The sequence below is a fragment of the Lutzomyia longipalpis genome, chromosome 4 (genome assembly GCF_024334085.1).
Source record: "Lutzomyia longipalpis isolate SR_M1_2022 chromosome 4, ASM2433408v1".
Classification (NCBI taxonomy): domain Eukaryota; kingdom Metazoa; phylum Arthropoda; class Insecta; order Diptera; family Psychodidae; genus Lutzomyia; species Lutzomyia longipalpis.
The window spans coordinates 3,480,383-3,508,370 of record NC_074710.1 but is presented as its reverse complement, the minus strand read 5'-3'; the positions used below and the strand labels follow the sequence as shown (position 1 = coordinate 3,508,370).

Genomic DNA, 27,988 nt, shown 5'->3' with positions numbered 1-27,988 from the left:
ATTATTGGAAAGGATGCCTTAATTTAGGCACAAATGTTGAAATAATTTAGATGCATTTATTATTAATTGCATATAGAAAGGAAAGGTGAAAGGAAAGGTAACTTGAGAAAATTAAAATTCAATTTCTCATAATTTATAAAAAGGCGATCGTAAAATTATTTATTAATTTTTGTGCTTTATTAAAATGAATGAAAAATCATGTTTTGAAGGTTATTGAGTGCCTGCTAAGGTACTAACTATAAATAAAATGAGATTTACTCTTCCAAGAATTGTCCTAAGGCCAACGTGCAGGCCAATAAAGGTTATAATAGTTTGTCCTAAGTACTGGACAAACTCATGGGGCCAACGTGCAGGCCAATAAAGGTTATAATAGTTTGTCCTAAGTACTGGACAAACTCATGGGGCCAACGTGCAGGCCAATAAAGGTTATAATAGTTTGTCCTAAGTACTGGACAAACTCATGGGGCCAACGTGCAGGCCAATAAAGGTTATAATAGTTTGTCCTAAGTACTGGACAAACTCATGGGGCCAACGTGCAGGCCAATAAAGGTTATAATAGTTTGTCCTAAGTACTGGACAAACTCATGGGGCCAACGTGCAGGCCAATAAAGGTTATAATAGTTTGTCCTAAGTACTGGACAAACTCATGGGGCCAACGTGCAGGCCAATAAAGGTTATAATAGTTTGTCCTAAGTACTGGACAAACTCATGGGGCCAACGTGCAGGCCAATAAAGGTTATAATAGTTTGTCCTAAGTGCTGGACAAACTCATGGGGCCAACGTGCAGGCCAATAAAGGTTATAATAGTTTGTCCTAAGTACTGGACAAACTCATGGGGCCAACGTGCAGGCCAATAAAGGGTATAATAGTTTGTCCTAAGTGCTGGACAAACTCAAGCGGCCAACGTGCAGGCCAAAAAGGGTTTAAAAAAAAAAAATGTTTAAAGGTTGTCCTAAGTGCTGGACAAATTCAAGCGGCCAACGTGCAGGCCAAAAAGGGTTAAAAAAAAAAAAAAAAAAAAAAAAAAAAAAACAAGGGTTTGAATAGACTGTCCTCAGTTCTGGACATTTTTAAAGGCTATGGTGCAGGCCAAACCAGTTCCTCCGGGAACAAACTGTCATCTGTCATCGATGCTGGACATCAACAGGCCTAAGCGCTGGCCATAATATGTCCTACGAAGGTTGAAGGTTTCGACTAGTCTTTGATGTTGAAAAAAGATTATTCGAAGGTCTACGAAGCATACAAATAGTTCCTTCGGGAACGAAAAAGGTGGTTTATTGCTAACCGTACAATCTGTCCGTAGTTCCGGACATTTAAAGGGCGTCGTGCTGAGCAGGATGTTTCCTTTGAGAACACATTTATTCATTATGGAAATATAAAGGACTTAATTGCTGGTCATCGTATTTCTTTGGGAAATTGCTTTCTCAATGATGGATTATTGAGGGCTTTCGTTTTTTATTCATAATACCTTCAGCAATATATTTGAGGGCCTATGTACTGGCCACAATGTGTCCTGTGGGACTGGGAAAGAGTTTAAAGGTCATGAAGTTTCCTTGGAAACTTATTTGTTTAGTGTTTCCTTTCAAATCAAGAAATGGACAACTGATTGAACGTCGGTTTGAAAGAACGTATGGAAAAGTGGCTTCGTTTCAGAGCAATAGAGGGTCTCTGTGCTAGCCAAGAGGATCGTTTCAGTGCAATTGCAGTTTGGTACATCAAGTTGATTGGTCTTAGTACTGACCATAAGTTGTAGCTGAAAACAGCGATCATAGGTTGGTCGTTGTGAAGGTTTCATGTGGGCCTCGAAGCTCACTCGTCAAAGGTTTAATAGATATCCTTCGGGTTTTCAAGTGCTCTTGCAGTCTACTAACTGCATGAGGGGACATTTGACACATTAAAGGATAGATTGAATTCAGAATCGAATGAAAGAGTCGAAGCATTGGCAACACAGAGAGTGTTACTTTTCATGGAAACCAAGAAGGTAAATTATAGTAAAAGTACTGCATCGTGGTGTCCGAAATAAAAAGAGCATATTAGTCGTGTTCTATTGAAAGACATATGATCCAGAGAAGGATACACTCGATATATGTTGATTGTTGAACAAGTGCAGATATTTAAGGTGTCCCGTCTGCATAAGATTTCGCAAACAAGGTTCAGGTTCTGCACTTTCTGGCTCATACTCTGACTTGATCAGCCTCGCAATCGACGATTAGAGATCTAATGTCACGAGTGACTATTAAATTTAAGGTCGATGGTGTTGTTTTGAAAATGTCCTGATGAAAGTTTCATTGGGGACAAGTTCCCAACGAGGGAGAAGTAAGGAGAGTCGCAAAGGGATATGCAGATGCGCCCACGGGGGGACAAGGGACGGTCATGAAGGATACATACGTAGATGTTGATTCACTAAAGGAACTGGATAATGGCAGTACGAAAGGGATAAAGTGCTTGGAAGAGTCGTACGTGCCAAGGGTGATTCTTGATTAATCTCAAAAGCCCCACGGGTTAGAATAGAATAGGAATGGGATGTTCCGGGTGGATATACGAAAATCTCCATTGTCTGTCTAATGAGGAGATGAAGCTCTCCAGGTTGTCTGAGAACAGCTGATGATCGTGTTATGAATAAGCTTTAGCCAGTAGAGACGCAGTGTGAACTGTTATTGGAGGAGTTGTAGCAATTAATAGAGGTATTCGGAGAAAGGAATGAAGCCGCAGTGGAAGAATGAAAGCTGTTATAGTCATTTGAATGTTCTACCATCGAAATGAGAAAGCTATGAACTTAATGAATTCCTGGATAGGCTTGATCAAGTTTAAGCAGTGTCACCTTTCTTTAAAGTGGACGTGATACGAGTTGCTCACGTGATCAAGAATTCTTGTCAGAAGTTGTGGTAGCGTTTGCCTCACCGAATTTGGCTGACGCAGTCAGGGAGTCCGGTGATTGTAGAAGTGCGAATGTCAGCAGAATTTATGTTCTGATCGGAAGAAGGAATCAGTCGATTATAGTATTGCTCGAGTTAATTATATACATATTCAGCGAGTTCAGATTGAACGGAATGGCCGATATTGGTGTCGAAGCAAATCTAAAAAGAGGCTAAGGTAAAGACAAGTTACAAAGGCAGAATTAGCATCTCGTTGATCGTAAGAAACATTCAGTGAAGAAAACCGTAGTTGAAGGTAATTAAATGACAAGGTGTTAAGTCACAGATCCGGATGGAAGTAGCATTTGTGACACGAGTTGCAAGATTTCCCGTAGGGTTCAGACAGGAGGCGTGTAAGGCAATTAAGCAGATTTGCATTCGTAGGCTGATGCAAATAAAAAAGTGCAAATTGTAAAGTATGCTGCGATTCATATGAAGCCTTTAGGAAGATGTTAAGGGTCGGTGAGTAGACCTCCCGAGTAGCGATTCGGCGGGATCGCTCCAAATAATGTTGCAGTAAGAAGATCTTGCAGGTTGGGAAGTGGAGCCTGAAGTTTAGCATAGCGTCAAACGTGTAGAAGAGGATGTCAAAGAATTCTAAGTATGGTTGGCACTGGCGTTACAGTGGCAGCCCTTGTAGATGATATCAAAGTACGCAGTGGATAAGATTGACAATAGCGTAACTGTGGCTATCGCTAGAGAATTTGACAATAATTACATGAGGTAGATCTATAAATTGAGGTTCTAGAAGATTTCTAAGGGCAAAAGAGACATATTAGAGCTCGTGGAGTCAGTAATGTCCATTGAGCTGAATACATCGAGACATAGTGGATGAATTACGAATTAGAAATTCGACAGCTGGAAGTTGTCGAGAAGCAGTAACATCAATGGAAGCGGAACTCAATAGTGGCTGGAAGCTGAAGAATTTAGTTGTAGAGTGTCAACAGGAACTATGAGGTAATAGCAGTTGCAGAGGAATTTTTTGTCAGCTAGGGATAGTAGCGTTTGACAAAGGAAACAGTTGAGAAGGACGCTACACAATGAATAGGTCGAGCTATCGAAAGGAGATCATAAGTAGTAAAGCAGGACCGCCAAATCTTTCCATTTTTTGTGGAAATCGAAAAGAAGAGATGTTTGATGCTCAGCGGTATGCTTCCGCTCAAAGAGGGGACTGTTCGGAAAACTTATGAAATAAAATAATATTTGAATTTGGCGCGCAATCGAAGTGGTGAATTCGTGTGGTGAAAATAGAGAATGTAGGGAAAAAAGAATGATTTGGCGGCAAAAATGACAGATCGGTTTTGGAAGGCAAGGAATACGGATGCAAACGTGCCTGCTCCGTAATAAAGTGTAATTTATCGCGTATAATTCGGGGAATTTCGCGAACAGCTCCTTTGCAAAGAAAAGAAAAAGTTCTTCAATCTATCACCATTTGCAGCTCCAACGTGAAAAACCCTCATTGTGTGACGGCATTGGAGTTTGTCCCCTTGTGATATTATTTTGGTCACAGAGAAAATTCAGTTAGTGCTGAGTGCTTGTGGCGTGCAGTTGGTGGTTCCAAATCTCAGCCATGGATATTCAGTATGTGTACCAGAAGGAGCGTCGGGATTTTGGGAAGCAATGCTTCTTCAGCGACAAGAATGAGTTGATTTTCTCCGAAGGGCCCAACAGGGCCCTCTTCAAGGAGTACATCCTTCGCAATCCAACGGATCGTGAGACACAGAAAAGCCGCCAAATGTCCGCGAGTGAGGCCAACACCGAGAGGGCAGTTTATGAGCACAGAGGTGTAAATCACACAGAAGGTGGTTGGCCGAAGGATGTTAGTCTTGCTGATCCTGAGCAAACGGTGCGGTACAAGAGGAAAATTGAGAAGGACGAATCGTACATTGTTCAAGTGATGAGTCTCACGAAGGTAAATCTCCCACCCCCACATCCTCCACAGAGTATCGTCTCTCCTTCCTGTGTGCCTGTGGTTTTGTTTTGTCGATAAAGGCCATCCATGAGCGTCTTCCGCGTCTCCTGTTGAGGCTTTTTCCTTTTGTAACTTTGAGAGAAAATTATATGTTCACCCACCTCCCCAAATGACTCGGGTGGAGTAATTATAAAATTTATTAAGTCATCCCCCATTTGTTGACATGCAAAGCCCCCATTGGGCTATATATGTGTACAAAATGCAAAAGTTTGCAAAGCTTAAGGAGTCACGACACGAATATCCGATGTTGACAAGAAAAACTTTGCAGCACGCTCGAATTCCACGGAAGACTAATTGTTGGACTTGGGTGTCTTTGGCAGCCAATGGAGCACTGCATCTTCCAGAATAATGCTGTGAATATCTATGAGAACTACTTTGAGGATCTAGAACCGGCACCTCTTGTGGAAAAGTGCACCTCCAGGACGGTCAACGTCTACAGAGATCCCTCAAAGACTCCGGTAAATTATTTTTTTCTCTTTATCCTTATTCATTTTCTAACGATGTTTTGATTATTTTTTTTCCAATTTATTTATTAAACTAATATTTATTTCTTAAAATAAATCATTGAAAATAATGAAAAAATTATACATTACCCTTAACAAATATATTTCTACTTAACTGATTTTTATAAACCAATTGCTTTGAAAATATTCTCCTTATTAATTTGATTAAAAATCTAACAAAATTTGCTTGAAATCTTGAAATTTCAGTACAAAATTCAAAGATTTCAAGGGTCTCTTGGTCGCTGAATAAGGCCCTTTATTCTTGAAAATTTTTTAAAATGTTAACTTCCGATTGCAGCACTAAAGCATATGCTTTACGTATTTAAATAATAATGAGCTAGGGCGTAGCTTTTGTAATTTTTAAGGAAACTCTTTTAGTGTTTTTCCTGATTATACTATTGGGAAATTTAAAAAAAAAATTTGACTGTTACTTGAATGCCCTTTTAATCCTCTGATTTAATTATTTGGTGTTCGTATTCCTCCAAAAAAAAAATGATCACGTGACAAAAATGAATAGACTCCTTTCCAAAAATGAAAAAAATCGATTTTTCAACAATTTATAAAGAGTTTAGAAAATATTTTATAAATAAATTATTTTTTAAACTATTTCCATTTTTATTGAAAAATATTTTTAAAGCAATCGATGATTTTTATATAGGGAATGGTGAGGCACAGTTGATCAACTAAAACTTAATTTATTTCTCGATACTTAAAATGCATTTATATTAAGCCATTTAACAATTATCGACATTTAATTTTTAGATCAAAATAATTGAAAATAATTAATAGAGAAATGGTACGAAAATCTGAAATTTTCTTTATGACAAAATTTCCTTCTGTGCGTTTTTACTGAAGTATTTTTGGGGTATTTTGTAATGTAAAAATGAAAAATAATTAATAAATTTAAAATAAATCTTAAAATTGATAAAACAGAGTAAAGTCAGTAAATTTTATCAAAATACAAATTACGTTAAATGTATTAAAATAATTCTATATAAATATAATATTTCCTTGAGCTTTTTAACCCCACAATTTCGGTCCCTTTTACTCACATTTTCCTTTTTATAATTTCAATTTTTTATTCTTTTGGAAGCCCTAAAAAACAGATTTCGCTTCGAAACAAAGAAAAATTGTCTTAAGGAAATTTCTCAAGGAGAAAACTTCATTAAAAAATATCCAATTTAAGAGTTTTAAATGAAAGAAATCTCAATGAATTTACACGCATAATAATGAACTATTTCACCCCAAACTTCTCTAATTTAAAGCTTTTAAAACTTTATCATTTTAAGCTTTTTTTTTTAAAATGAATTTTGAGTTTATTTTTTTTTAGATTAAATTCTTCTTATTTTTTTTTTTTTTGGTGCAGAGGAACGTAACTCACTTATCGTGGTCCCCGGATTCGGGAAAACTGGCTGTATCGCATTGCAATAGAGATTTCCACGAGGATAGGTCAGCGCAATGCAAGAATTCCTACATTTGGGAAATTGAAAACCCCAATGCTCCTCTGCAGACTTTCGAACCACCCAGTGCCATCATCTGCCTGGAGTACAATCAGAAGGACCCCTCGAGTCTTGTGAGTGGAATGTTTTCCGGACAAGTTGCTGGCTGGGATACACGACAGGGAAGGAAGGCTGTCTCAATTACCGATCGTGAGGTGAGTCATCGTGATCCCGTGAATTCGGTGCTGTGGATTAATTCCAAGAGTGGCACGGAGTTCTTCTCTGGCAGCTCAGATGGGCAGGTTATTTGGTGGGATACACGGAAGCTCAATGAACCCCTTGAGCGTCTTCTGCTGGATCCCATTAAGACAGACGATCAGAATCTCGATCGATCGTACGGATGCTCTGTTCTTGAGTACGAAACGACAATCCCAACGAGATTTATGTGTGGCACACAGCAGGGGATGCTATTCTCGTGCAATCGCAAAGGGAAGACACCCAGTGAGAAGATTAACATTCGGGTAAGGATTGTTTTTATTTGAATGAATTCAAAATTTAACGTTTATTTTTGAAAATTAACGAGTTTTTTTCATTTGTAGATTATGTGCCATCTTGGGCCAATTTACACCGTTGCAAGGAACCCGGCTTTTGTGAAGAATTTCCTAACCGTTGGTGATTGGACGGCAAAGATTTGGTCGGAAGATTGTCGCGAGAGTGCCATCATTTGGACAAAGAATCACGCATGCCTCCTCACGAGTGGCGAATGGAGCTCAACAAAAGTCTCCATGTTCTACATAAGTCGCATGGATGGTGTTCTGGATGCGTGGGATCTGCTACAGCAGCAAAATGATCCCGTTCTCAGTATCAAAGTCTGCGATGAACCCATTCGTTGTCTTCGTTCCCACGAAGCAGGACGCCTAATGAGTGCCGGCAGCCAGAAGGGGGCAACGTATCTCATTGAAGTCAGTGAAAATATGTCCTTTTCCACGCGCAACGATAAGCCCCTCTTCACAGCCATGCTGGATCGTGAGTCGAAGCGTGAGAAAATTCTCGAGGCAAAATTGCGGGAGTTGAAGCTGAAGGTGCGTGCTGCACAGCGACAGGATGAGGATACCGAAGAGGCACGTGCATCGCGACAAGCTGCCATGGATCGTGCCTGCCAACAGGCACAACTTGACTACTTCAAGACAATTGAGAAGATGAGATCCTCCCGCAATCCTGATCTCTATCCAAGTGCGGACTCTCTATCTCTTTGAAATTTTCATCTTTTATGCTTTTCTTGTAATCTGAATTTTTTTTTTTCAGTGAGCGGAGACGAGGATGAGGACACAGCCGACCGGTCAGAGAGGAGTCAAAGGGATACGGATACGAGTGAAAAGCACTAGAAAAGAAAAGCTCTGTATCTAAGCAACGTCCCCACATGCGAATTTTTGTTTTGTTTCACATTTTACTGTGTGGCCAAGGGAGGTGTGAAAATTGATCAAACACCTTTTTCAGTGAATTTTCTCAGGTGCGAATTTTGTGTGTGCGAAAGAAGAATCAAAAGCAAAGAAAAGCCGGACAAGATGAGTAACGTTCTACGCGTGAGGGTGCCAAAGCGAAAGGGCAGCATGGGGCTGCCGTGTCACTTCCGTGATCGCGACAAACTCGAATGCCACATCCCCCCGGATGAGGGGGTCCGGAAGAATTTTGTGTGCAACCCCGAAAGTTCAAAGGGTGTCCAGGCGTGCACGCAAATGGCGCTGAGTCTGTGCAATACGGAGAATGTGGAGTACGTAAGCAAGGGGATTCAGCACACCGAGGGTGGGTGGCCAAAGGATGTGAATAAAAATGATTCAGAGCAGGTGCAGAGATTCAGGAAGAAAATTGAAAGGGATGAGAATTACACGCGACAGGTGAGTTTTTGTTTCAATGATTCCTCTTTTTTTTATTCAATAGAAAAGAAATTGGCATTTTGGATTTAAAAATTAATCATTAGCTATGATTTTTTAAAGGAAAAAATGCGCATTTCCACCTCCTTTACTAAATAAAGAAATGAATAAAATGATTTAAAAAAATTAATAAGTCTTACCTTGGTTGTAATAAAAATTATGGAAAAATTAGGAGACCGTAGTTAGTCGAATTTCAGTGGCGACCAGGAGATTAGGAAGCGCTAGTCAGAAATCTATTGAAGAAAGTGTTTTAGGATTTGAAAAAAAAGCAAACGTCAATTTTTTTCCTAAAATTTTGCGTTTGTTGACATTTGTTTCAACGTTTGACCTTTATTCTCTAACGTTCGACATATTCTTTATTGTTTGACATTTGTTTCTTACTTTAAAGTTTCTTTTAAGACCTTTAATGATTTTTTTCTAGCGTTAGAAACTTTTTTTTTGTTTGACATTTCTTTACGACACTTTGACAACTTTTTCCTAACGTTTGTCAAATTTCTCCTCGAATATTTGACGTTCGTCTCAATGTCCGATGCTTTCATTTTCTACATAACTTGATGTTTTTTTAAATGTACGAATGTATTTTAAAATGTTTGAATTTCTTACAATAAATTGATTTTTCTTAACATTGAAAATATATAAATTTTTTTTAACCTCTAAAAATAATCTTAATTCCTGACTTTTTAGTGGGAGTTTAGAAGCCAAAATACGCATCCTGGTGGCGACTCCACTCTTTTTTTTTCTAATTCATTTTACACCAAAGCTTTACTTTTTAAGTAAGCAGTACGCTCAATTAAAACGCTTTTTCTAATAATTTATCATCTAATCTGAGAAGCAGTGTACAATCAGAGTTTAATTTCAGATGAATGACACAAAATTTAATCTTTTATTTATCAGAATAAAGAATTCAATTCAAAATTTATAAATAATTCTCTTTTATTCAGGAATTCTTCTAAAAGATTATCCCAATCACAAATAAATACAAATAAATAAGAATAGGAAATTTCATTAAATAATAGAGCTCTTTGATTGGCTAATGAATTCAGGCAAACTATTCTCATCTATATAATAAAGAAAGGTCTGTTTGTTGGTAATCTTCGTGTCTGTACAGCTATACAAATCTACACCGTTTGACCGATCGCGATGAAATTTGGTACAGAGGCTCCTTATAACAGGCGCTTTCGAGTGGCCGTATCCATTTTCCCCCCCAAGCCCTCCTTCAGGTAGCCCCCATATAACTCTCATGCATTTTTTGCGAATTTTTGAATTTGGCGCCTGAAATGTTGTATGAAAATGATTTCTTCTCTTTGCAATTTTTTTGGGGTTGATGAGTAACCCCAATCTACGTATAAATTATCACAATTTTTTTCTCTCTAAAATTTGCGCGAAGCGCAAAACCCCCCGCGAAGCGGGGCGAGGAAAATTGGAGCGAAGCGACAATTTACCTCGTTGGCTATATTATTATCTCTTTCTTTAATACCACCTGACTTGAATAGACTTATAATATTGATGAAATAGCCTCAAAATATTTCGAATGTTTGCGGATTTTCATTATTTTCTCTTTATTATCTTGAAGATTTCCCTTTTGGTTGCCGCCGACAGAAAATTTGTCAGCTTTGGTCTCTCTTCTAACGATTTTAACAAATATTTGAACAAATTTTTAATTACCCGTCACCGTATGGATCGGCTCGTCGATTCAGTCGGCATTAACATCCGATTTCGTAGACCGAAATCGGTCTCGATGTCAGCCGATCATGTCGGTGTCTTTTAAATAAGTCGATTTCGGCGTCGACATCTACCGATAACGTCGGTATGTCAATTTTTTGGTGCAAAAGTGAAAATATCAGGTAAGTTTTTCTATTTTTTCATAAAATAATTAATTTAGATACAGAATTAGTGATAAATGTAAAGAAAACTTTAGTTTAGATGCTAGATTATGTTCAGAACATGGGAGATTCTAAAAATCCGGCCAATAAATCTTCCAAATTTGCAATTTAGTATTTGCCTTCTTTGGGGTCACTGTTTTTCAGAGTCTCTAACAATTTCATACAACTCTCATTTTTAGGTAAATTTTATTGAATTTTTCTTGGCAGGATCTTGATCCTTGCCGCGTGTGAAGGTTTTAGATTTATGGTGGAAACCTCGTGCTGCGGAATCATCGACCAGCACTGAGTGTTCTGGGCAGGAGGGACTACCCATGTGGTGAGGAAGTTGGTCTGGTGATCATTGGTTCCGGTTCCGCAGGCTGGCTGCTATTAAAGCTGCCCAGTTGGGGATGAAGGTACGAAACACGTTAAGTTTGGTTTGTTTCCTTGATTCAGTAAGAACTGATAAATTTCTTTTTATCCAGACCGTTTGCATTGAGAAGAACGACACATGTGGTGGCACCTGCCTCAATGTGTGATATATCCCATCGAAACCTCTCCTCAATAATACCCATGGACATTGCGCAGCTCTTCAAGAAGAAGTGCATCTCATTAAGGGCTACGGGAGTATCACGTCAGCCAAGGAAGTCACCGCAAGGACGGAATCTGGCTAAGACATGACTGCAACGGGAGCAGAAGTCATCCAATTTCTCCGGTAAGTCTGCATTATTATTTCACGGCTGCCTTTACCCATTCCAAGCTATTTATGAGAAAGGAGTTTACACGTTTCCTTTATGTAAAATTAAAATTAAATTAAATAGTAAATTTTGTCGATTTTTTTGCAGATGGATGGGTCGAAAGGTCATAAAACGAAGGCTTGAAAAATGGTACGTATACTTTAGAAATTATTTTGTTTTTAATTTATCTAATGATTAAATTTTTGCTTGTCTTTCTATGCCGGAAGCATCTACAAGGGGTGTCCATATCAACGTACACGCGACTGTGACTTTTATAAATCCACGTGGGAAGCTAGCTGCCCCTCAGAGGGATACCATCTACGGAAACATCCACAACTCTGCGTGGGAGTCTAGCTGCCCCTTAAAGGGATACCATCGGAGGCACCATAGGCACTCGCAATTCTTCAGTATTAAAAAAATGACGTTCTTCAAGCTTCCGTCGTCGAAGATCTTCGTGTTACAGCATGCATCATGGGATTCACATGCAGATAAGCCCAAAATTAATTTACCTTATCAAAATTGATCCAATGTGCCCTTTTCCATACCCTAATCATACCCTTTTTGCAAAATATCCTATTTTCCATAATAATAATTTTATCCAGAAAAATTGTGAAAAATCATCATTTTTTGAGTAAAAAGTGATGATGATGTGTAAAAAATGATAATTTTTTTTTATAAATGATTATGATGATTTATAAAAAAAATATCAAAGACAAAAAATATAATATAAATTGAAAAATATTTTAAAAGAAAAAAAAAGATTTAAAAAATGTTAAAAAATATAAATAGGGTTTTTTCTAATTTAATTCTTAATGAAATTCATCATCAGGCGAAAAAATGTTATTTTTGTAATTTTTCTTGTAAAATTATGTAATATTTTGTATTTTATTTCATATTATTAAATAAAATAGAAAAATATAAAGAAAACTCGATTTTTTAATTAAAAATAGACCGATGGTCTGCAGACGGCATCGGTTATGACGTCACAATGGTAAGGTCGATTTTCGAGCCGACTGGGGTCGATTTCGAACCGATTTATTGACCGATTTTGCACCAAAAAAAAGTCTCACGGGGATAGGGCATTCAATGTTAAATGTCGGCAGACGAATCGATCTATGCGTCGGCAAATCGTCTGTTGATATGCTCGATTTTGTCGTTCGATATCGACTCGACATCGACAGATTTACGGTGACGGGTATTTTCTTATTTTCATTGTAATTATTTCCTTTTGTAGGTCAAATTTTGAAATGAATTTTAAATGTTAATAAATAAATTTTCAAAAAAAATCTCTCAAAGCAATTTTCTTAGTCTTCAATAAATTTAATAAATTCACAAAATCTTGAAAGGTTTTGGGACTAGCACAGGCAATGGAGCATGTTGTTCTGCAGAATAATGCCCTCAATGTGTACGAATGCTTCTTTGAGGATTTGGAACCAATAGGAGCAGCTGGGCAGTGTGATGCTCGCACCGTGATGGTGGCAAAGGATTCAACGGGTGAACATCGCCCTGTGAAGCGTCTCTCATGGGCACCCGATGGTCAAGCAATGATTGTTGCTGCGTACTCCCATTCGGGAGCTGAAGGAAGCAACTTCAGCTGCCCTGATGCATTCATTTGGGACACTCGTAGCCCCAATGAACCCCTGGCCGTTCTCAAAGCATGGTCCCCCATTAATTGCGTCACGTACCGCTCCAAGGATTTCAATTCGATGATTGGTGGTCTCGTGAGTGGGCAAGTTGGGCAATGGGACCCACGTGTGGGTAAGGATGCGGTGGCACTGAGTGAACGCGAAGTGAGTCATCGGGATTGCGTAACGGATATCCTGTGGTTGACATCCAAGAAGAATACGGAATTCCTGTCAGGTGCCTCCGATGGGCAGGTACTCACGTGGGATATACGGAATATTCATGCCCCCATTGATGAGCCCCTCATAATGGATCCCGAGAAGACCAATGAACCACGTCTTGATCGTGCCGAAGGGGTGACTCAGTTGGAATTTGAAGCAACCATCCCAACGAGATTTATGGTTGGCACAGAGCGTGGGCACATCTTCAGTTGCAACCGCAAAGGGAAGACCCCAATGGAGAGACTTCCGTTCAAGTACAACGCCCACTTTGGGCCAATCTACGCCGTGGAACGGAATCCAGCTGTGACAAAGATCTTCCTAACAATTGGTGATTGGCAGGCAAAGGTGTGGTCAGAGGAATGCCGCGAGAGTGCCATTATCTGGACAAAATTGCACAAAGTTAATCTCTACTGTGGCGCATGGAGTCGCACGCGTTTCACGCTCTTCTTCGTGGGACGCGAAGATGGCGTTATCGATGGATGGGATTTACTCTTGGACCAACATGAGCCCGTGATTAGTGTTAAGCTCTGCGATGAACCCCTCATTTCGCTGGTTGTGCACGAAAATGGGGAAAATGTAGCCGTTGGAGCGATCGATGGTACCATCTACGTGATCAAGGTATCCCAATTCCTCGTTGAGAATGCAAAGAACGACAAAGCCTTCTTCACGGAAATGCTCGAGCGTGAGTCACGCAGGCAGAAGGTCACAGAGGCCAAAATCAAGGAGATGAAGCTCAAGAATAAAACTGCACGCGACGATGATGAGGAAGCACGACCTTCTGCACGCATAGAGGTAGCATCCACCGATGAACCCCTAATTAATGCAATTGCCCTTGCTGAGAAGAATTTCTTCGAGAACATCGACACGGAGAATGAGAGGCGCACAAGAAAGGCTGAAAGTCGCTTTGGGATTAAGAGACCAGTTGTACGGATTGATGAGAATGCCGGGATGTCCGAAGGGGAGGAGAAATCCCCGCCAGAGAATAAATTACAAACACCAGTTGGTAAGAATTCTTTTAAAATAATTAGAATATTAATTATAAAAACTCCTAAAATTTAGAAAATTTCAGTTAGAAAAAAAGTTTCTTTTATTTAAAGGAGTTTATTCACTTTTGTTCATTTAACAAAATTGTATAAGAACCTCAAATCATATCTAAAGACCCTTTTAGAATAAACTTGAACAAATAAATGCAGAACAATTTGCCTTGTAAAACACGGATCAAATCATTTGATCAGGAATTTCTGCTTTTGTTCAGAAGAATATTCCGTTTTGGTCAGAAAAATGTTCCAATTTGAAAAGGAATGTTCCATTTTGTCAGAAAAATCTGCCATTTTAATCAGGAAAATAAGACATTCGATCAGGAAAATAAGCTATAAATCAGGATAAGTAACGATTGAACAGTGATATTAGTTCATGATCAGAAGAATAATCTTTTTGGTCATGAAAAACAAGCAATAAATCAGGAAAATAGGACGTTTGTTGCTGACGGCAATAACTATGTGGACTGTATGGGCTATTGTTCTATATATTTCAGTCAATGTAAGTGGGATCTATGCAGGAGGGGTGGAGATCTATAAAAGAATTTTACAAAGGGCTTTAAAATTATATCTAAATTATCCTAACAAATGTCTTCTTACATTTTCTCGACTGAGCTTCTCCGAACTCCCTTTTTCCACCTTTCCGGACGTATTCTATTTCTCTTTAATTCCTGTTTAACAAAATAAATGATAAATTTCCCTTCCTATTTCTACTTAACCTCACTTTTACCTGGGCGATTTTCCTACTCCTTTTCAGCGGGTATTTGTCGTCTTCCGCTATGTCCTACCTACAAAATACAATCTATAAGAATTCTTCTTTTGATTTCATATAAAATTAACAACTTACGGCTATTTTTACTCTGATAATTCCTTATTTTCCTCACGATAATTTCAACACGTTTTTCCTCTGACTATTTCATCACAAAATGGCTATTTTCGCCTATTTTCGCCCAGGCCTACTTTGATCTAAATTCAAATTCAAACTTCTTTCGTTAACATTTCTAACAACGTTGGTCATGAATATATGACAAAATGATCATGTAAAAATGCTATAGCGGTCTGGAAAATGAGTGAAAGTACAAAGCTTGATTACTTGTGGATTTCCTTTATAAACTTTTCGCAAAAGTATTTTTTATGATTATGAACAAAAATGAATAGTCTCCTATACCAATGTTAAATGATTGTTTATGTAAAACGATAAAAAAAAATCGTCCAAAACGTTGTTCTTTAACACCGAGATTGACAAAATTATTTCACATTGTAAGATTATATTTATCTAGAATTTTTTTAAAAAATATCTTTGCGTCTCTTTCCTGGGATATTTTTAGCCGAATATCTGTAATTATATTGTTCTTATTTTGAGTTTTTTAATGACGAAGAAATACAAATTAAATTCGTCTCAATCTTTCTTTGCAGACGATAAATCTCTTAAGAGTTCCAATGGATTACTCAATTCCGACGATGCGTTGACTTTGAATGAACAGGACGTGACTACCAGCCTACAATCGTCTTCAATTGGTTCCCACAGTGTAGTGAGCCTCTAAGTTTCCATCAAGAAAGTTCCTTTTCATGGGATTTAAAACAAATACTTTTGCTTTTCAGTTATTCAAATATAATTTAATTGACTTATAAATTTATTATAATAAACTGTTTTGTTTATGAGGAAAAATTTGTTTTTTTTTTCTGCATAATATACTTCATTATTTAGGTTTATTAAACAAATAAAAAAAGGTTGCAAAAAGTTTGTATTTTGTAGAAGATTTTGAGAAAAACGAAAACATTTTAGTTCTTTGACACAATGAGGAAAGGTTCAGAAGAAAATCTACTCATCGAAACCACAAAAGCGCCAATTTCTCTCAATTTTCGCCCCAATCCCCTTCACTTGCTCAACAAAGAGATTCTCATACTTGCTGAGAATCTCCTCGAGACCTTTGGGACGCAAATGCGGTGCAACACGATGCACGTAGGAGTAGATGTAGTCAGTACTGGCGCCAAAGGGATGCACCATCAGGAAGGTGGAAACCAAACCGATGATTTTTGCCTCTTCCGGATCCAATTTCCCCTCCCGTTCTGTATTACCCGCCTCCACCTTTATTGGCTTTGCTTCGGGCACTTCTTCAGCATTCTCCCCGTCCTCGGAATCAGCAGATGATGCCTTCGCTGCAGCACTTTTGGCGGCAATTTTCGTCTTCAGCAGCAATTCCTTGACATTTGCCGCCTTCAGCTTCGCCTCGAGATCCGCAATTTTCGTCTCCTTGTCCATTTCGCGTGATTTATTCTCCAAAAGTTGCGTCTGCATGTTCCGAATTGTCTCCTGGAGTACCTTTATCTGCTGATCCTTAATATCTGTGTCTGATTTTAGGTCCGATTTAACCGTATTGAATTCATTCTTGTACGCCTCCAGCTGACAACGCAGGCTATCGTTCTCCTCCTATAATTTTGTTTTAAATTTTACTTTATTTATTTATTTATTTAAATCTTGGCTAAGGGGAAAATATGTAAAGAGAATATAATGCAAAATTCTGTAAAGAAATATTCGGAATAATCAAAAAAAATTATAGAATCAATTCAATAAAAATCAAGGGGTGTTTATCTGGCGAATATTTGGAATATTTTAGCGAATCATCCGAATCTTGACGAATAATCTGAATCTTGACAAAGATTTCGAATCTTTTTGAAGAAAAATCTGATTTTTTTGACGAATGATTTAAATTTTCCTAACGAAGAATCCGAATCTTAACGAATAATTCCAATCTCGGTATTCCAAACTTTGACGAATAATCCGAATCTCGACGAACAATTCAAATTTTGACGAATGAAAAATATGAGTTTTTCTAGGAGAACTCCCACTTAACCGACGAAAAACCGATGAAAATCTTCTTGAAAAATAGACCGAAACTTGCTTTACGAATAATTCGAATTTTCTTAACAAATAATCCGAATATTAACGAATAATTCAAAGATTTTCGTCCAGATAAACACCCCTTGATAAAAATGCAAAGAAAGGAAAAAAAAGTGCGCTTTTAAAGATCTAAATAAAAAAAAAAGAAAAACGCAAAATTATATTTAAATGTAAAAAAAAAATTATGTAAAAAGTAACCTCAAAGTTATAAAGTTTGGGGCCCAAACGCAGCAAAAAATCAACAAATACAATATTAATTTAAAAAAAAAGTCACAAATTCGATTAAATTGCGAAAAATTTTACAAACATACGTCAAACATGTGTTATATATTCTGCAACCAAGAAATCTTTAAAATTTCATGAATTTGTTCTGAGATGTCAACGATTTCATGAATTTCTTGGTAGCAGGATACAAACCATTATTAGAAAAAAAAAGTGGCTAATCGTGCAAAAAAATGGGAATGCACAAAAATTAATTTTAAAATAAGAAAATGCGATGAAATATCAAAAAATTAAATTTATATATGCAAAAAATGGTTTTAAATAAGCAAAATTAGATAAAAACAAACAATTAATCGCCATGAGAATAACAATATACATATATATTCGCCAGATAAAATCCCCTTGTAGTCAATCAAACGTTTTTTCAACACTTTTTCTTACCTTGAGTACGTCATTGTCGATTTTTGCCCGCTTCGTCGCACGATAGGAGGATTCCTTGTCATCATCGGACATTTCCATTTCATCTTCATCATGAATATCATCAAGTGATGTTGATATATCCTATTGCACAGAGAAGAAAACAACATAAAAGCATTAAAAATGCAACAATTTCCGCAATTCATTCAACTCCTGCGGAAGAAAATAATTTTTATTCAATTTTTATTTATTATTAAAAATATTTAATTTTAATAAATGAATTAAATGTTGCATACTTTTTTTTTCTTTGTTGTTTGGGATGAAATGGCTTTTCAACCCAACTTTCAGTAATGTGTGTGTATGTTTTTTTTTTCAATGCTCAAATCTGGCGACTTTACCAATTACAAAGATTGAAGATAAACAAAGATTTAAAAAATGTAAAAAAAATACAAGAAAATTTCACATAAAAATCACACAGAAAGGCTTTAAAAAAAATGTCAGAAAAACCTGCAAAAAATGCTACAAGGATTTTTTCGGTGATAAATAAATCGTTGCATCATGCAGTTAAAGAATTTATTTATTTTTTGAAAATTTTTTAAGAAAAGCTGCAGAAGAAATAAAAGATTCTTTTTTACCAATTTGAGAATTTTCCATGCTGTTTTTTTATTTTTCTGACAGAAGAATTTATCGATGACCATTATCGACCAAGTTTGAGGCCAATTTCATTACACTGTACTCTATTCAAAGCAACTTTGCACTTAGGCTTCAACTAGATTTAAGAAATACAGTTTAAGCTCAAAGAACTTGACTTTTAATCCAATTAAATCAGGACTAAAATCTTTTGTTGAAAGGTAAAAAAAAGAAGAAGAAGACTTGAAAGTTTTCTCCAATTGGTTGTTGAAATCAAGCCGATTGCTCATTGGTTAGTTGACTAGGTGGAGCTTTACTGCAAAGTTGATAGAAATAGACTTAATAAAAATACCATTTTGCTCCTTTTGCGCTTTGTCCATGTCCGATCTTTCTTTTTCCTTACCATTCACTTACCTTTTTCGTTTTAAATTAATTTTCTCATTTTTCTAAAATCTTTTCTGTTTAATCGTTTCTTGTTCTGACCATATTGGTTTATTCTTACGGTTTTAGGGGTATTTTGGCATGCAAATGGATTTCCCTAAATACAATATTTATGTTTTTCTTTTCAATATGAAATTTTTTAAATGCTGCAATTGAATTTAATAAGAAATTTAATTCTTTTTGATCATTTGTTGAAGATTCTCCCTTTTAAGTATTTTTTTATTGCGAAATTTGAAAAAAAAAAATCAAACCAAAAACCAAAGCTAATCTACTTAAGGCTCTTCAAATGTGTTTAATGAAATTGCGAAGTCTTCTAAGAACATTCTCAAAGAAGATTCATTGAAAAGGGAAAACAAAAAGAGTTTTTTCTCTAAATTTTAAATGTCACATAGAGTACGTACCAGAGTTTGTTTCTTCCACAAATCGATGTTCTTTCTCTGTGCTTTGGTGAAATGGTCCCAAACCTTCTTGTGACTTGCCGCACCGAACACTTTCTTAATCTGAGTGACTGATGGAGATGATAGCGAGTACAATATACATAATTTAATTATATTTGAGAGGATATCAGTTGACGACAAAAATAAGAAAATAAATTATAAAGAGAAATAAAAGGAAAAAATGAAAAGCAAGAGATTCTCTCGTTGATTTTGTATAACACAGAAGATTTTAAATTTAAAAAGTTCTCAACGTTGTTGATGATTTACATTGAAGATCTTCCTGTGATTTCTTTAACTTGATTTATGCACAAATATTCCCAAAAATTAAAAAAAAAATGATAAAAATATGAAAAAATATAATAAATGTTTTTGAATTATTAATGAAATAAATTGGAATTGATATGATAAAAATGAATAAAATAAAAGAAAATCAAAAAATGATTTAAAAGTATTCGATTTTTGATTGAAAAAAATCATTTTAAAACCACTCAAAAATATAAAGATCGAGAAATTTAATTTGCAAATCTAAAAAACTTTGCAAAAAAAATTGAATTTTTATATAAAGTGAAATAATACCCACACTTGCAATTTTCTCCCTCACCATTTTGATTTATTTGCCTTTGTCCCTACGGAGCCTGTCTTTTGAGATTTTATTTCTTTTTTTTACTTTGTACTTTCTTGCATTACATACCTTGCGTTAGTTGCAGCGGTACACTATAAAATTTATCTTTGATTGCAAATGAGATTATTAAAACGTTAAATGTCCATTTTGGTGAAATTATTTGGTTACATTAATTTGATATTCCTGTTGCATCTTTTTCAGCATTTTCATTTACAAAATATTGTTATGAGAAAATAAGGTTGTGTGTCATAATTTGATTATTTGTATAGAAGCTCCTAAAGTAAAGTTTGTGAGGTTAGAAATCAAGAGAATAGAGGAAATGGAGAAAACATTGAAATTATTAATTACCGAAACTGAAAATTTTGCTTGTGAAAGAAAATTTTACAAATAAATCCCGTAAAAATGTAATTTTCAGTTTGATTTTTTTACGTGAAATCTTTTAATATTCAGTGAGCTTTTCAAAATCGGTCAGAATATTCGATTTTTCTTAAAAGATTTTCAAATAAAATCACACAGACTTTCAGAATTAATTCAAATTTATTAGAAGCTTTTCAAATCCCTGCAGCCAATAAAGGCTTTTTGTGGAAAGAACTCAGAAAAGAATAAATAAAAAAAATAAAAAGATCTAAAAATTTAGCCATTAGATTGGAAAAAAGAAGATGGCTGAATAATGAAATAATTATGCAAAATTATTTTATTTTATTTATTTATTCGGTAAAGGGGGTAGCATCTTTGCTGATGAGACCCCGTGTACGCAAATTGAATTTCAATTGCATCTAATTGTCATATTACAACATCTTTTACGAGTTTTCGAGAATACTTATCTCATTCGTCAGGCATCAAATTTTATCTCTGCGTGGTGATTGTTTTCACAAATTAAATATTTCTTTATTTCAATAAATTAGACGCAAAATAACAAAATATTTTCATAAAACATACTTTTAAATTAAAAAGACTTATTTTTAATTAATTTTTGTTATCTAATTTGCAATTATTTTACGTGTACCGCAGTGCAACTATATTTTACCTCATTTAAACATTCTGGATTTTCTTTTGCTTATTTCCAAAAAAGAAAAGCATTTTCCCAGAAGAATGTTAAGTTTGACTGTTTTTTAGGAATTTGGAACTGATATCGATAAAAACTTTATTAATCGAGTTTAAAATTATTTATAAAAAAATATAGAATAATTTTGACGACAAAACATAAGATCTTGATAAATGATTAAAGCAAAATCAATTCCAAAACCCTAAATTGATCACCTTTCCATTAAAAATATCCTATTAATGGATGTTATCATGACTAGGATCCAACGTCTAAAAATTCTCACCAATTCCGACTTATTTTTTTCTCATACAATACCTTTGAAAAGAAAAATCTTTCTGTGAGAGAATTTTCTCTTCTATTTTCATCTGAAGATCCACAAAACTGAAAAGTTTCATTTACGGCAATTCATCCTAATCTATCATTCTAAATAGATTTTATTCCCATTAAAATACTTTTCGTACGTTCTCTGACTAAATTTCCATCACCAAGGCAAAAATAAATAAATTAAATAAATACTCCCCAGTCAAACCACAAATGTTTTCCTGCTCAAATTCGTAGATTTGAGCACATTAACATAAAATAAGTGATATTTTTATCCTTACGCTGCAACAGAGACCATCTTTTTATACTCCGTTTATCACAGGGAAAAAAGTAAAAGAAAAAGACAAAATAAAAAGAGAAAATACTTGAGGATCTCTCACTTTCTCCACGGTGAACATTTCACGCATCCCGGTGAGAATCTGAGCCAGTAAACACGCGATAGAAAAAGTGTGCAACTACTTACATTGCGACATCATGGTCTGCATTTGCGCCTTGTAGAAGTCCCTTGCCTTCTGCAGTTCTTCCTCGTACGTTTGCTTCTCCACACTTAGGCGTCGCACGTGGGAATTGGTGCTCTGGATCATTGAGTAGAACATGTTGGCGTTGCGCTTGTTGCAGTCACCACGTTCTAGCCATGTAACTAAAGTGTGGACAGCCTTGAGGAAGGACTCTTCCTGCTTTAGGCGTTCCGCAATGGCTGTTGCCTCGTGATCTGTGTAGTGAACAATGGGAGGCGGTGAGAGTGATCGCATGCGATCACGCTCCAAACGTTCACGGTGTCGTTGTTCACGCTGTAGTTGACGATTGCGACATTCCCAATCATAGAGATCATCACGTGCCTACAAAATACACCAGACTACTAAAATTTCTCATCCAACTCGTATTTTCAAGATGGCCACCATTATGTGTTCTAATAAGTAATAAATAAAGTGTGGTGCCCTGCATAGGAGGCCACCACAAGGGGGCGTTCTGGTCAACTCCCCCAGTAACCTCCACCCTCGCCTCACTTTAACTATCAGAGCACTTGCAACTATCAGCCACCCGCGACCAAGACTGAGCTACGACTAACTCTACTCTCTTCATCACTCTCTACTATTTTCTCATGTAATTACTTTATCAGTGCTCTCCTACATTCTCTTGTGGATTCTCGTATTCTCTCTCGCCTATTTCAGGGTATCTAACCTGAGAGAAGACCGTCGCCAAGGATGGACAGTCATTACAGTTAGCGCCAATCTAAGGGTTCTCACTCTATGAGCAGGTTAATATTCGCTGGATAGTGAATCGAGCGCTACAACAGTTTAATTTTTTACTGCCAAAACGCCCTGTTTTTCCCCACAAAACTCTTTGTATTCCCCACAATTTCTTTTTCACCATTCAGTGGTCTACAACTAATTTTCTTGATATCTATAAAACCTCGGTAGTATAGTGGTCAGTATCATCGCCTAACGTGACATGTAGATTTCGTCTAAATATTTTTTTTTCTTTTGATTCTTTTTGCGTATGTTCATCCCTTGATCAATCCAAAGGAATCACACAAATCTTATTCCATTATTCGAATAATCGAAGCATTTTAAAAACGAAGCAGTTCTTTTGCAGTGTTTCGAGCACGCTTCGATACTTCAAAGCACCGAAGCTTCGATGTTCAGATCGAAAATCCGTGCCCTACGCACAATCTTTACCAAAGTATTCGGCATAATGCCACTTAATTCTTTTGTTAGATTCTCGTTCTTTGAATTTAGTCCTTTCAGTTTAGCCTTCCAGACAGTTTTCTGATTGATCGTGAAAGTAGCTCAGTTTTCCTCAGATCTGTAAACGCCTTATGTGGTAACACTGCTCACCTGAGCATAGTCTACATGAAGTCGTCCACTGTGGGTGGTCTCAGTTTGTCCCACAATGCGAAGTCTGTAGCCAGAAAGGTAGATGGCCGATTCGACGGATGCCTCAAATGCAAAACGAATGTGACAGAAGTTCTTCTTCGAGAGTCTCAGTGTTGTTATCTCCCCACATCGCTCAAATACCTCCCTAATAACGTCTTCAGGTGTATTCTCGGGGAGTCCTCCGACGAAGACAGTCCGACATCCGGGTGGTCTTTCGCGTGTTGTGGGTATTGGTTGACTAGGATTTGGCGGGAAGAGTGTGCAGGATTTGCAGGTGATTATCTCCTTCACGGTGGACGTACCTTCTGTACTATTCACATCCGGTGGGATCATTGAGCTGACAAGGGGAAATTGCTGTAGTCCAAGCATTGCTGGATCGAGCATATTCATCATCCCAGGAGTCATCATCATGAAACCCTGTGGCATTCCCATCATCCCATTGAACATCATCTCATTCTGCTGTTGTAGTGTCATTGCACCCATTCCCTTATCCTGCGCCAGTCCTTCTAGGCCATTGGCCATGGTATCACCTTTCTTCAACTCCCCAGCACTCTCTCTTCCCTTTAGACCACTCCCTCGGGATTCCTGATCATTTTCCAGATCCATCGGAGCTGCTCCGGATGTTACTTGAGGGAGATTTTTCTTCAAATTAAATTCCAATGGAGAATCATTCATTCCCGCCAAATTTGCCATTACTGTGTGTGGGGTGGCAGACATTGAGGCCATACCAGCTGTACTGAGGGCAGTCATGAAGTTACCCCCATTGGGCATATTCCCCATCATTGGCACTTTATGTCGAAAGGGTGGAAAAGTAAATATTGAATTTTTAACACAATATTGAGGAAGTTTGGTGGATATTTCTTACTCATCGCATGCATGGGGTTATTCCCCATGGGATTAAATCCAAAGGACATCAACACGGATTTATTTTCACCCACTTAAATGTTAATTATTTCTCTTCCAATAATTAATGAAAATCTTCTCACTTTTCTTTGCAAAATTAGACAAGTTAGACGAGTAGTGGAGATTTTTATTTTAACTTCTGATAATTCTTTTTCTCTACGCGTGGCGCTTCGATCGCTTTGAGGGATAAATTTTAAAATACAATGGACGCCTGCCTTTATATAACTGCCATTGCAAAAGAAATCCAATGTAAAAAAAAAGTCCAAAATAATGAGAATAAAATGATGATTCATTTTTTTCCAGCAATTGCAATTTAATGTCCCATTGATGTGAATATCAATTATGAAGACAATGAGTTTTGAATGCTTTTATTGAGCGTGAAAAAATGACGAAGGATTTTCACCCTCGCCAAACAATGCTGAAAAATTTCTCATTGCTTTTTTGGGAAGTTTAATTTTGCAAAACATTCACATGCGTTCTCTTAATTCAAAGGAAAAAAAAAGAACAACGAAACTTTAATTGTTTCTGAAGGAATTTCTTTTGTTTCCAACCCATAAAAAGGTAGCTTTTTTCACAAAACAAAGCGACTGGTCATTGGCAAGAGGTTATAAATACAAAAAATATGGCGGAAGGATAGAAAGCGCGCGTAAATGCGAAAAAGGGAAGAAGGAAAAATGATTTTCTTCTTTTGGAAGCAATTTGTGTGGTTTTCTTTTATTAATTTTATTGGCACGTCTGACGACGAAGGAATGATTTCTGTGTGAAAAACATCTTGTCCACTATAATCTTATTTTTTATTTTATTTGCAGAGGAGCCCCATGGGTAAAAGAACAGACGAAGAGAAGAAGGAAGAAAAAGAGTGAAAATGGGGCACAAAGCAAACTCAATTTCATCCTTTTTCACTTTCTGCAATTCCTCGCTTTTTGTACGTCTTATTTGACCAAAACCAGCTGATGCGAACTCCAAAGAGGACGCTGTGAGGCTTTCTTTTCTTTTTCTCCTGCTCGTCCGGCACAACTCTTTGATTTGTTAAAACGATGGCTTCACTGCTTACTTTCCTTTTTTTTGCGCTGAGTCTTCTCTGCAAATATGCAGTACGTACTCCTTTTCTTACAACTCTGGCAAATTGCGCAATGACTTTTCCTTTATTTTATTTCCTCTTCAGTAAAGTTTCTTTTATTCTTTACAAAGAGGATGGGGATGATAAAAAAAGAAGAGATTTGACCTGAATGAGAAGTTTGGTATATAAGAACTTTTTCCAATTAAAATGTATTTTCAAAGAAAATTCAGACAAAAAACTCTTATTGAATTTTTCTTTAAACTTATTGAGCTTTTACTTATCAATTAGATGATTTTATAATTGAACTTTGATAAGATTTTAAATTAAAAATCTAAGCATTTACGGGTTAATAAATCTTAATATAATTATTTTTAAAAGATTTATTTTGTTTTAAAAAATATAAAAAAGAAGAAAAATCAAAACTTTTCCTCTAAATAAAATAATTAAAATAAAACAGAAATTAACCAAAAATTGTTGAAATTTCAAGGATTTTTTAGGCACTGAATTGAACCGAATATTAAGGCTAATTTAATTTCATATATAATATATTCTTGATATTTTGCATAACTAAATCCATTTAGGAGAAAGAGTTTTCTTGTGAGGTGAAAGATATTTTCTAAAAGCAATAAATAAAATTGAATACATTGTTTAACTTTGCATTGTTGCCTCTATGACACGGATTTTGCTAAATTTGCAATTGCCCGACATTGTTGCAAAGCAAAGAATTTGCTTTAGATAAAAAAGTAAATTTATATTCCACTGATATGTATGTTACCAAAGGAGAACGAAAAAAAATTGGTGTTTGTCTCTCTCACCCAGAATCCGCATCAGAATCACGATTTCTTGTGGATTTCCTCCTTCTTTCACTCAATTGTTTCGTATTACTGGAAAATAAAGCAAAAATTGTCAATGAGAGAATTATATTTATTATTATTTTTTTGGTTTTTTTCGCCATTCTATTATGCCCGGTGACACTGTGTCCTAGTTGCTCGGTCATGTGCAATAGATAGAATAATATTCTTATTTTATTGAGATAACTCAATTTATGGTTTTACAGCGGTTTGGAAAATATTATTGTTTTATATTCATTTGGTTTAATTTTTTTCATACATTTGCTTCCTTTTATTTTGAAGGTGGAAGTAATCTTGAAAAAAAACTAAAGGAGTTTATTCAGTTTGCTCCATTTCGGACTCCTGATGTGTTATATTAGAATAATATAAAAATTAAATAGAGGCGTAACCAGGGGGAAGGTTTGGGTGTTTAAACATCCCCTAAAAGCTCAAAAAGCGCAGGCTTTCCTTTAGAGGTCAAAAGAAATTATTTTCATGATGAATATAACATTGAAAACAATTAAGAAAGGAATTTATGGTAAAAAACAAACATTAAATGTTGAAGACAAAACGACAAATATTTAAAATAAACATAAAACATAAATAAGAAAAAAGTATTTAATACCTATGTACATTAAAAATATGTCAAGTGTTAGAAAAGAACCAACAACGAATCTATAATGTTTGAAAATTTAACGTCAAGAGCTTTAAAAAAACATGTGAAACGTGTGAAAGGTTAAACGTTAAAAAAAGAATTGTCAAACGTTGAAAAAGAATCAAACGCTAGGAAAAAAAAGTCACACGTCTTTAAAGAAATTTTAAACGTTAAAAATTTACATCAATCGTTAGATAAAGAATGTCAACGGTTATAAAGAAAATGTCTGATGATTTTTAATCATCATCAGCTCAAAATAAAAGTAATAATTCTTTTAAACGCTACTTTTTGGAAAAAGCATTAAGCACTATAGAGTTATTATGTATAGAACATCTTTAAGATGCTTTCACTGGAGCATCGTAAATTGTCGAAAATATCAGAATAAAAATCAGATATTTTCTTTAAAAATACTTTCATTTTAGATAACTTAAAGTATAGTTCTATTTCTACCAATTATTTGCAATTAAATTAAGCTTAAAAATTCTTAAATAAAAAATTCTCATATTTCAGTATTGATCCACGAGCTGTGTCTACATAACATGCCATGAAAGTGAAATATGTTGGCGGTTTTTTCTCGTCTTTTTTTTTGTGAGAATAATCCCAAAAGATCCCAAATGCCTGCATAAGAAGTGGAGGCAAAGGAATCATGGTACATGGAGAGGCAAAATGCAGAGGATGGAGCGCGAGTGTTGGCAGAACGATGTGGTGGAGAAAAAGAGAACAAAGAATAAAATCCTCGCGAGATAAAAACGGCGAAGGAGAGGAAAAAAAGACGGGCAAAGCGACTAAAAGTGCACGACGCAAATTAAAAAGACTGGTTTGCTTGGCATGGGTAAGGGGGCACCAGAGGTGTTTGTCGTGCATCAGCATCCCAGCCCCGTATGTTCTTGTCTCCACCATCGCCCCAGCCTCTTCTCATCTCGTCTTCTTCGGGCAGAACTTCTTGCGGGAGAATCTCTTCTCTTACCCCCGATGTTGATTCTATTTTTAATGTAGCGCGGGGCCGCCTGTGAGGGTCCTCCGCATCTCTTCGTCCCCATCATGATCTGCACGAAATTCACGAGATCCCCTCCATGAATGCAGCAAACCTTCTCAAAAGACAGCGATGAAAAAGGTTTTTTGGCAAAGGCAATGGAGAGAGATTCTTACTTCTGCTTCAAAACGCTTCATTTCATGACATACATAATATATTATATATAGCATGCATGCTTTAGACGCTATATATGTACATATTATGTATGTATGTAACTCTCCGATGAAACGAATTGAAGGACACACGAGAATTCTACAGCTTGAGGGGTTTCCCAATAAAATCAAATAAAACCACCATGAAAAAAAGAAATGCTTCGTGCACCTGAAATTATTCCATCAAAGCAATAAAGTGTC

The 27,988-nt window shown here is 36.2% G+C and overlaps 4 protein-coding genes across 7 annotated transcripts in view; 2 read left to right on the top strand and 2 right to left on the bottom strand.

Moving 5' to 3' along the window:
- LOC129795731 (40S ribosomal protein S10b-like) overlaps positions 1-27,988 on the bottom strand; it is a 575,051-nt gene that overhangs the window by 479,947 nt on the left and 67,116 nt on the right. The window lies entirely within an intron of this gene.
- On the top strand, positions 4,486-8,247 carry LOC129795533 (dynein intermediate chain 3, ciliary-like). Its single transcript, XM_055836917.1, has 5 exons — positions 4,486-4,827; positions 5,208-5,345; positions 6,757-7,350; positions 7,429-8,062; positions 8,135-8,247. Exons 1-5 carry the CDS (start codon positions 4,486-4,488, stop codon positions 8,212-8,214), a joined length of 1,788 nt encoding a protein of 595 aa, XP_055692892.1. The 3' UTR covers positions 8,215-8,247.
- On the top strand, positions 10,442-15,909 carry LOC129795552 (dynein intermediate chain 3, ciliary-like). Of its 4 annotated transcripts, XM_055836940.1 has the most exons (6): positions 10,442-10,604; positions 10,851-11,038; positions 11,108-11,337; positions 11,468-11,509; positions 11,587-14,206; positions 15,657-15,909. In XM_055836940.1, the coding sequence occupies exons 5-6, from the start codon at positions 12,727-12,729 to the stop codon at positions 15,782-15,784; spliced, it is 1,608 nt and encodes a 535-aa protein (XP_055692915.1). In that variant the 5' UTR covers positions 10,442-10,604; positions 10,851-11,038; positions 11,108-11,337; positions 11,468-11,509; positions 11,587-12,726; the 3' UTR covers positions 15,785-15,909. The 4 variants fall into 4 exon arrangements, with proteins under 4 accessions (XP_055692915.1, XP_055692917.1, XP_055692916.1 ...); XM_055836942.1 differs by having other exon boundaries at positions 10,442-11,038; positions 11,597-14,206; XM_055836941.1 differs by lacking the exon at positions 10,442-10,604 and having other exon boundaries at positions 11,028-11,337.
- On the bottom strand, positions 15,830-24,169 carry LOC129795502 (ecto-NOX disulfide-thiol exchanger 2). The gene is made up of 6 exons (XM_055836849.1): positions 24,020-24,169; positions 23,116-23,942; positions 21,741-22,116; positions 19,254-19,360; positions 17,806-17,925; positions 15,830-16,671 (listed from the first exon to the last, which is right to left on the bottom strand). Exons 1-6 carry the CDS (start codon positions 24,066-24,068, stop codon positions 16,063-16,065), a joined length of 2,088 nt encoding a protein of 695 aa, XP_055692824.1. The 5' UTR covers positions 24,069-24,169; the 3' UTR covers positions 15,830-16,062.

Bases quoted from the DNA above. Each gene is read 5' to 3' on its own strand.
- LOC129795533 (XM_055836917.1), top strand. From the start codon at position 4,486: ATGGATATTCAGTATGTGTACCAGAAGGAGCGTCGGGATTTTGGGAAG. The intron at 7,351-7,428 runs GTAAGGATTGTT...TTTCATTTGTAG, and splicing joins GTGAGAAGATTAACATTCGG to ATTATGTGCCATCTTGGGCC. The intron at 8,063-8,134 runs GTGCGGACTCTC...TTTTTTTTTCAG, and splicing joins CAATCCTGATCTCTATCCAA to TGAGCGGAGACGAGGATGAG.
- LOC129795552 (XM_055836940.1), top strand. From the start codon at position 12,727: ATGGAGCATGTTGTTCTGCAGAATAATGCCCTCAATGTGTACGAATGC. The intron at 14,207-15,656 runs GTAAGAATTCTT...CTTTCTTTGCAG, and splicing joins TAAATTACAAACACCAGTTG to ACGATAAATCTCTTAAGAGT.
- LOC129795502 (XM_055836849.1), bottom strand. From the start codon at position 24,068: ATGTCCTTTGGATTTAATCCCATGGGGAATAACCCCATGCATGCGATG. The intron at 22,117-23,115 runs GTGAGCAGTGTT...TGTATTTTGTAG, and splicing joins TTCATGTAGACTATGCTCAG to GCACGTGATGATCTCTATGA. The intron at 19,361-21,740 runs GTAAGTAGTTGC...CATCTCCATCAG, and splicing joins GCAGACCATGATGTCGCAAT to TCACTCAGATTAAGAAAGTG.